The 10,548-nt window shown below is 26.9% G+C and overlaps 1 protein-coding gene across 1 annotated transcript; it reads left to right on the forward strand.

The window, feature by feature from the left end:
* Window positions 1-773: 773 nt before the first annotated feature.
* Window positions 774-1,757, forward strand: LOC114177898 (ethylene-responsive transcription factor 1B-like). Its single transcript, XM_028063492.1, has one exon. The coding sequence runs from the start codon at window positions 921-923 to the stop codon at window positions 1,617-1,619; it is 699 nt and encodes a 232-aa protein (XP_027919293.1). The 5' UTR covers window positions 774-920; the 3' UTR covers window positions 1,620-1,757.
* Window positions 1,758-10,548: the final 8,791 nt, after the last annotated feature.

The raw sequence follows: 10,548 nt of genomic DNA on the forward strand, positions 1-10,548 counted from the left end.
TATGATTAAAATATTATTATTTGGAGTGTATAACGAGACTCTCCTGTGCCCTTGGAATACTGTAGAGGGAGCGAGGTATTAGTTGTTTGCATATTCGAATATTTCACTAGAAATTAATTTATAATTTAAAAGTATTTTTTATAAAAATATTTCTATTCAAAGCAAGGTAGAGAAATTAAATGTCTGGGTGTTGCATGCGACCATGTGGAGAACGCCACACGCTCACTGATGCTGACACAATTCCTTTGCTAAAACTGTCAAGCGTGTGCGTATGGGGTTGCGTTTGCCATGTATATAATAGTTAATAATTAATAATTAATTAAACACAATACTTTTATATTTCTTTGGCAAAATATTGCAACGAATTAAACTTAATTTGATAAATAGGTGTAGTGTGCCATAAAAGATTATATAAAGAAATATTAAAATAATGTATCCGTATCATTTCGCTCCAAATTCTGATGGACAGCTCAATGGTAGCTTATTTTCCATTGGAGGAGTTGGCCACGTGGCTTTATTATATGTTTGACTCACGTGCCAAAATTGGTTAATATACTTATCCATTTTCATGGAGCCAAAGTGATTTAGTAGAAAATTAGGCACTATAGCTCTTATTTTAATACATGCAAATGGTGATAAATTCATCCTCCTTGTCCAACAATATAAACTTCCCTATTCATTATAACTAACTTATTCATTTTTAATTCCAATGATTTTCCATCAACGATTTTCTGGTCCTTTTCCTTCCTCCTTCTTTTCTACGGATATATAAGGGACCCCAATGCAACCTCTTAGATACGTTCACTCACACTCCAACCCAACCACAATTTTAGTCACACTTAACTAGCTACCACTTCAATTTTTTTTTGTTTTTGTTTTTCCAACTTCTAAATTCTCTCTCTACACCTTCATTGTACGACATGGATTTGGCTTTGGATTTAGATTTTGATTATCATCTTTTTCCAAACGAAAATCTTAACTTCTTCGAAAACGCTGGAGACCCTTTTTCCTGGGACTACAATTTTGACGACATCTTCAACTTCAGCGACGACCAAACCAAGGAATCATCTTCGGCGTCCAACGTTTCCGGTTCTGTGGGCAGCGTCGAGTTACAAGAAGTATCGTCCAACAACACAACCTACGAAGAAGTAGCGAAAGAAACAGAGGCAGTGGCGGCGCCGGCGCCGGCCAAGGAGGGTAGGATGTACAGAGGAGTGAGGAAGAGGCCGTGGGGGAAGTTCGCGGCCGAGATAAGGGATTCGACTCGAAACGGCGTTCGGGTGTGGATTGGAACGTTCGACACGGCGGAAGCGGCGGCTCTGGCTTACGACCAGGCGGCGTTCTCTACGAGGGGGTCTTTGGCGGTGCTGAATTTCCCGGAGGAAGTGGTGAGAGAGTCCCTGAAAGACATGCCGAGTAAGCCTTGGGAGGAAGGTTCTTCCCCTGTTTTGGCCCTCAAGAGAAAACACACTATGAGGAGAAAGTCCGGTTCCAAGAAGAAGAAAAGCAAAAGCGATAACAGGGAACAGTTGGAATTCTGCACCACTTCCAAGAATGTGCTCGTGTTCGAGGATTTGGGTGCTGATTATCTAGAACAGCTTTTGAGTTTGACTTATTAGCCTCTGTTTCTTGTTCCTCTGTTTCTGCAATTGTTCATAATCGAACTTTAATCTTGTAATTCTTTCATTACTGGATTTGTTCTCTGTTTTTTTTTTTGGTCTGTTGATAGTAATAATCAATATTATTATTATTATTAACCATCCTTTGTTGGCTAAGGTGAGACTGATATCTACTGTTACGGATATAGTTATAAACAGTATCTATTTTTAAATTCCTTACAAGATACTGATAAATATGTAGATTTTGTTCTCGTTTTCGTACTTGTCACATTCTAATGTTTTACTTCTTTTGTAAATTATTTAACATTTATATAGTTGTTATTTGATAATTTATTTTAGTATTTATATAATTATAACTTAGTATTGAATAAAAAAAATATATCAGTTATATACTTTTTATAATCAAACATAAAGTTGTCCTGTTTTACTGTTATCTATTGTTTTTCTATTCCAGAAATATTTGAGATTTTATTGTCTTCATGTAAATTTTTTGCATGATGACTTATAAACATGGGTTTCTCTTCTCCGAAACTTGCAAAATATTCTCTTATCTCATTTTTTTTTAGATTTACTTTCGGATTTTAGTAAGTTTTGTAGACTCGACGTATTATTATCATATATGTTTTCGTGGGAAAACTTTTACGAAAAACTTTGGATAAGTTCTTAAATGATATGTTGTTCGTGTACTTGATTTGGTTGTTTGGTTGATTCGTGATCTATGAAGTGTTTTTTCTCTTTTAGATTTTTCAACATGTTTATAATATTCTTTTACAACTATTTTATTATATCACTCGTTTTATTTAATTTGAAGAAGTAAAGCTTTATTCTGAGAAAAAGATTACTCCATTTTTTTTTCACACAAATGACGTAAGATGGTACAAGACATATTTTATTTGGCCAATGAAATTTGACAGTATTCTTGTATGAGTTGATAATGGCTTTATTGATTACGAAAGTTGGAATTAGTTAGGGAGATCTCTACCATGGGTTTATTAATAATATATTCTCTGTCACTAAATAAATTTATACTCCTTGATTGTGGATAAATTAAACATAACTAAGCGGTAAAAATAATATCAAATTTTTAATGTACATCAGTTGCTTTCGGGATTCTTGAAATAAGAAAACATAATATTTTATTTTAATAATGACAAATTAACCACGCTCACAGACACTAATCTGCTTCTTCCAGATTACCTTATCTCACCCTTTTAAATGAAACGGTTGGCACAGTTATTTTGTATGTTATCTTAAAAATATTAGTACAACCATTATCATGGTTCAAAAAAAGTTTAATTATGCCTTTGGTCCCATTTTAAAGTTCAAATCTCAAAATAATATCCAAATTTTTAAGAGTCTCAAAATGGTCTCTTTTTTTATTGAAACGTCTCACGTTTGTCCTTGCCGTTAAGTCAACGTTGATGCCGTTAGAGGGAGTGTCACGTGTCAGTTCCTCGATTTTTTGAATTTTTTAATTAATTTTTTTTTTATTTTTGATTTTTTTTAAAATTAAAAAAATTGCCACGTGTCAAGCTGTCATCGTGCCACGTGGCAGTGACAGTGACACGTGTCAGTATTACGCCACGTGTCATTTTCTTAGTCTCAATTTGGTCCTTTATTTTAATTTGTCTCAATTTAGTCCCAATTTTTGTAAAAATTGGCAATTTTGTCCCTCTCCAAATTGAAATCAAATTTAATTTCTGTATAAATGTACACAAATATTTCCATCAAAATTGATATTTCAAGTAAATATTTTTAACCAAATTAAGTTCATTTAATTAATATTTTACATTGAACTTTATTTAAAATGGTTTAAAAGTTGTTAATAGAAAATAATGTTAATAGAAAAAAATTCATAAATTACCTAGTTCATGTTACAATAAAACACATAAATTTAAAATTTTAAAACAATTTTAAGTAAAGTTGAATGTAAAACATAATTTTAACTAAACTTAGCTATGTTAAAAATATATAATAAAAATATCAATTTGAATACAAATATCAAATTTAATAAAAATATTTGTATAACATTTATATAAAATTAAATTTTGTTTCAATTTGAAAGGGGACAAAATTGTTAATTTTTACAAAAATTGGGACTAAATTGAGACAAATTAAAATAAAGTGACCAAATTGAGACTAACAAAATGACATGTAGCGTAATACTGACATGTGTCACTATCACTGCCACGTGGCACGATGACAGCTTGACTAGGGATGGCAACGGGGCGGGGCGGGGACGGGTTTCGCTATCCCATACCCATCCCCGCATAAAAAATTCATCCCCACCCCCATACCCAAACCCAACGGGTATCAAACTTTTTTCCCATCCCCATCCCCACCGGGTAACGGGTATAATCTCGTACCCATACCCGTACCCGTGTTCTAACTACTTCAATATTAATTTTTATAAAAGAAAAAAAATTACGGTAAAGAAAACATAATATTATGAAATATTCAATATTAGGAGGATTTTCTTCGATGCCAAATACCTTAAAATAAATTATAATTGTTTACATTTTATATTAGAATACCAAATAAAATTTCATGTGAACCAAAACATTTGTTAAATTTGCAAACTACAACATTGATGAACTTAGTTGATAAAATTAAAAAATATTTCAAAAAAATATAAAAGGAAAACAAATATTTAAATTAAAATATATTTTAAATGTTTGTTTACTTCAATTTTTTAAATTCTAATGAATATCTTTTTTATACACTAATAAAAGTTATAATATATCACTTGATCAAAATGACACAAAGAATAAATAATAAACATAATAATAAAAGGAAAACAAATATTCAAATTAAAATATATTTTAAATGTTTGTTTACTTCAATTTTTTAAATTATAATGAATCTCTTTTTTATACACTAATAAAAGTTATAATACATCACTTGATCAAAATGACACAAAGAACAAATAATAAACATAATAATAAAATTTTGACATAGATTTTGTATCTTTTGAACTTCAATATATGTTGGATAGTGACAAAAAAATATTCATAGCAATTACATTAAATTTTTATATTGTAGTAAATAAAAGTTATTTATACAATTAAAGTGGAAAAAATTACAGTATGATTAATAGTGAGTTATAAAATAACAAATAATTAGATAGAATATATCGAAATATTATTCTACATGATGAAAATAAACAATAAATAAAAATATTAAAAGACTAACAAATGTGTGTTTTAGAAATAATTTGAGAGACTATCGAAAGAAATCGCACAAAGGAAATCAAATGTATAATTAAGGTATGATAAAATGAAAAATACCTTACAGAACTAATTATTAAATTATGTTTGAAGTGGTTAAAATTAAATAGAAATATCATTAGTGACCAAAAAATTTGTCATTAAATTACATATAAATTAGTAATTAAATTGGTCACTAAATCAAGTACAGATTCGATCATTGAATCGGTCACTAATTTAGTCATTGATTCAGACAATAAATCAACTACTACCACCAATGACGAAAAATAATGACTGATATGGGTTACTGACTAAATCAGTCACCATTTCATGTTTTTCTTGTAGTGAATTATCATATACTATTCCTAAATATCATTATATATATATATATATATATATATATATATATATATATATATATAATTTTAACCACTTCAAACAGAATTTAAAGTGAAAAAATTACATTATGATTAATAATGAGTTATAAAATAAAAAATAATTAGATAGAATATATCGAAATATTATTCTATATGATGAAAATAAAAAAATAAATAAAAATATTAAAAAACTAACAAATGTGTGTTTTAGAAATAATTTGAGAGACTATCGAAAAAAATCACACAAAGGAAATCAAATGTATAACTAAGGTATGATAAGACGAAAAATATCTTAGAGAATTAAGAAAACTTTTCAAATATTAACATATAATTAATGGTTGAAAAATAACGAAAATTATTTTAATGAAACAAAAGAGTTCTTCAAATTAAACAAAAATTAATAATAATAATAAGTAAAGAATTTTTTTATATTATCTTAAATTGAGAGTATAAACATTCTCATGTGAAAGAAAAATTTATAATAAATAAAAATATTAAAAAATAATATAAATATTCAAATGTGAGGCATAATTTTTTTTTAATTAACATACATCATTTTAACATAATTACATAAAGGTTATGATAAGATAAAAAATATATTGGAGATGAGAATGAGTTTCATGACAAATGAAATAATTAAAAGAAATAAAAAATAGAAAAAAAAATATATATATATATAGGGGTTACTTGATTAATTGTGAATATTTTAATAATTTAAACGAGAATGGAGATATGGCGGGGACGGGTATTATGGCGGGTATATGTACATCCCCATACCCATCCCCATGCCCAACTGAAAAAGTCGGGGATTCCCCATACCCATACCCATACCCAGTCAATGCGGGGATTCCCCGTCAAAACGGGGACGGGTTCGGGCAATACCCACGGGGACGGGTTTATTTGCCATCTCTAAGCTTGACACGTGGCAATTTTTTTGATTTTTTTCAAAAATTAAAAAAAATTAAAAATCAAAAAAAATCAAAAAAAAAATTCAAAAAATTGAGGAACTAACACGTGGCACTCCCTCTAACGACGTCAACCTTGACTTAACGGGAAGGACAAATGTGAGACGTTTCAACAAAAAAAAGGGACCATTTTGAGACTTTTAAAAATTTGGGTACCATTTTGAGATTTTGACTCCAAAATGGAGACCAAAGACATAATTAAACCTTTTAAAAATCAATTTACTTCAATTTTAAATATATTTTTTTAAACAAAAAATATATATTTCTAATTCTTTTATATATTAAACGAACATAATATGTACCGCCCCTACTTTATTGTTATAATATTACTCATATTTTATTAAAGATTTCAATAATAAATATATATAAAAATATAATTATATTTACAAACGTCTTTAAAGTTTTTCAAAATAAAATACCAATTCATTATATATATATATATATATATATATATATATATATATATATATATTATAGATATTTTATAACTTTTAATTTTTTTATTATTAGATATTTTCACCATATTTTGTACAATTATGTGATACATAATCATAATAGTTAGAAAATGTATAAACCTCAAAATTGGATAAAAATACATATTTAAACAAAAATTATAATTCACGTATCACATCTACCAATTATATAATATTATTTAACGATTTATGTATTGAATTAAATTTATAGATTTTGTTCTTGTCATGTTAATTCTTACTCACAAAAAATTATATATCAAGAACTAAGTTTTTCATAAATGACAGAATCACACTGATCCACTTTATAAGAATCTTCATCGATTCTCACAATTTAAATATGTTTTTTTTGTATAAGTTTGATAATTAATAGAGTCAAGATAATTTCTTTGAGGAATCCTTATTCAATACATATCTTAAAACCACATAATGCAGTATTTTCTCATTGGAAATAACTATGTTCACATCATATATACCCTAAATCAACCATCCACACACATCCATATCCATGGTAGATTACGACTCTTATCTTGACTCTACTCGGTTTTTATATATTTTCTTGGTAGATGGTTATTGCCTTGACTCTACTTGACATTTCACACGTAAATCATACGTTTTTTTTTTATAGATTATGACCAATGTCTTGGCACTACTTGAGATTTCGTAAACCACACATTTTTAACTCAATTTATTTTCAAATACCATCATCCATCAAATACAAAGCATTCAACCCCAATTAACTATAAAAAAAGAACAATATCACTAAACACCAATAAATAACTCACATTTAAAAAATTCAATAACATCACCATTATTCATTACCACAAATATCATTGTATCAAAATAAATAAGATTACCACATTATTCTCACAACTAAATCATCAAACCTAGCGTACTATCAACAAAATAAGCTAGTTTTCCTTAGTTGGACTAAGTCTCAATTGTGCTCCATGAACTCTAACCTTCATAGGATAATCTACCTGCAAAGAAAACTCATATCAACTATCTAAATTGATAAAGATATTATATATCTTCTGCTATTATTTATATTGACAAAGATATCATATATTCGATTCTCTTTTATTATTATCAAATATTCTAAATATTTTGTTTTATTAGATTTTACTTGTCCCTTTATATGATGGAACATTGTACTCTATATATTAAAATAAGGTTCTAATAGTCAGGAAGCAAGCTCTTATTAAGTTGTTTTCATCAAATACCTCTTGTTAATATTTTTTTTCTCATGGCTTATACATATCTAATATGGTATCAGAGCTAGATTAAAGCATATCATAACGAACTTTCTTGGACATTCTATTTCACCTGTTATTGGGTCGAGATCATCCATTTTTAGACCCACGCACGAAATGTTTATATCTCGACATGAGGGGAGTGTGTTGGAAGTCTTACATTGACTAAAGATAAGACAATTTCATACTATATAAGTGAGATGCAAACCTCATCTTACAAACCGATTTTGTGGGGTTAAGTTAGGCTTAAAACCCACTTCTAACATGATATCAGAATCATTGTTTAATTAAGGTATATTTTATTAAAAATGACTTTTTAACATATTATTTATATAAATACCTTTTAATAATAAAACAAGTGGACTCCATTTATGAAAGATTGCTTCTACTTTTATTTATTTTTTAGTTGTTACATAGTAAAAAGAAAACTTAAGATTTTATTTATAAATTTCAAGTTTGGTTATTATTAATACTATTTTTATGGACTTATTATAAGTTTACAAAATCTTCAAATAATATCTTATTAATTGAATACTTAAAATTATAATTAACACTATTTTTATAATCAACTAAGTATTTATGAGGATTAGTGGATTGGCTTCATTCATAAATTCAACTAAGATAAATCATGTTGTAAAAATTCATTTTTTAATTAATAATAAATTATTTACAATTTAATTAAAACCGAATCCATAATAAATTAGATTAATGGTAAATTTGGATATATTGTAATAACTTCAAACAAAAAACGTAAAAATAAAGAGAAAGATTACACCAATATCTAACTAACGACATGTCTAAGATCTATAGTCCCATGTGTTAAAAATTTCTCAAGATATCACTACTTAATAAATTCATATGCTTTGTAAATTTTGTTTCAAAATTCTTATATTAAGAAATGCTTATAAATTTTATTATGAAAAAAAATACAAAAAATTGTTACCAATTTTTTTTGCAAAATATTTTGTATAAACACTTTTCGCACAAAAAAATTATAAAAAATAGTTACGAATTTTATAATTTTATAAGAAATAATTATCTAAAGAAATTATCTACTAATTAAAATTTATAGAAAAAATGGCAAAAAAAAAAGTCATTTCTTGTGAATATTTTTTTACAAATTTGCAAGAAAAATCCCATGAAATATAAAAAATTATAGTAGTGTATCTAGGATAATATGATATATTCACATGTCAATTTTTTTAAGTATGGTCCATTTGTTAATCAATTTTATAATTGTTGCATAAATATTTTGATACCGTAATCTCATGTAATTTGAGAACATTTTATTATGACATCACACTGATGGGTAGAGAGCTATATAAATTCCACATGTGCTATATGCTTTTGGTAATCAATTTTGCTCTCTACTACCGTACCATATACTATCAAAGTTTAGAGAGTGAGTGTTTGAAACCAAAAAGCACATTAAAAGATTCTCGTGACCGTGATAATGGTCGGAGGTTAGTCCTTATTTATTTTCTTGCATTAGTTTCAAATTATGGTATCACATCAAGTTTAAATAGCGTTCTTCCTATGATTTTTTTTTGTTAAATTAAAAGGTTTGTCTAATTTATATATATATATATATATATATATATATATATATATATATATTCATTAGAGTGAGAGAATTAGGTATTGTAATGCTACATGATTGATAATCATTTACTACGACAATTATTCAATGATGGACATAGAACTCTATCAATATCAATGCTATACGTTTTGGATCTTCAAATGTGTTTTCTTCTACATTATACTATACCATTAAAATTTTAGAGAATGAATGTTTGAAACTAAAATCCACATTAAAGGACGTGTGATAGTTACAATGAGAGGAGGTTAATATTTATTTTTATTTTTGCATTAATTTTACACCATGATCTATAATTTGTGTTTAATCCTCAAAGTCTTCGTCTAATTTTTTTTTTTTTTTTATTAAAAGGTTTGTCTAATTGTTATATATGTTTTTTTCAATAATACAAACAAGTGTGCTCTATAAACATTGAAGGAATTTATATTTAGTTAATACTAATTCTTAGATAAAATATTTCATTAACTAAAATTATAGTTAATAATTAGAATACACTCTTTTGTTAGTAGAAAGTGAAATGTTACAATTTAATTATAACTTAATCTATTTACTTAAAAACCAATTAATGCAGCATCTAACATGTTTCTATTAATAATCTTCCAGTAAAAATTAAACTTGAAAATTTAAAACATTGATTCAGGTACTAATTATTAAATAGAGTATTTATCACTGACTATTAAGAAAGTAACTTACTTTAATAACTATGTTCCGGCACAAGGAAAATAGCACATGATAATGTTACTTATAATTAGTGTCCTTTCCAGAGGTAATAAAACATTGCAAAACCATTTAATATGTTTAGATGGGAAAGTTCGTTCATCCAAACAAAATTAAATAAAATTTATTATGGTACGTCAGAAAAACAAAACATTTTAATCAATTTTATCTCTATAAAATACAAATATTTATCGAAAATTAAATATATTAACTTAAAGTTTGACACAATTTTTTGAGTCCATACTTTCAATTAAGTCTTAAAAAGAGTAAATAAAAAAATTAAGTATATTGTAAATCCAACTGTTAAGCGCCTAAGATACCATTTTATATTTCATACAAGCATC

The sequence above is a fragment of the Vigna unguiculata genome, chromosome 1 (genome assembly GCF_004118075.2).
Source record: "Vigna unguiculata cultivar IT97K-499-35 chromosome 1, ASM411807v1, whole genome shotgun sequence".
In the NCBI taxonomy this organism is placed as follows: domain Eukaryota; kingdom Viridiplantae; phylum Streptophyta; class Magnoliopsida; order Fabales; family Fabaceae; genus Vigna; species Vigna unguiculata.

What these genes read in the sequence shown, in the direction of transcription:
- LOC114177898 (XM_028063492.1), top strand. Translation starts at nt 921, where the DNA reads ATGGATTTGGCTTTGGATTTAGATTTTGATTATCATCTTTTTCCAAAC.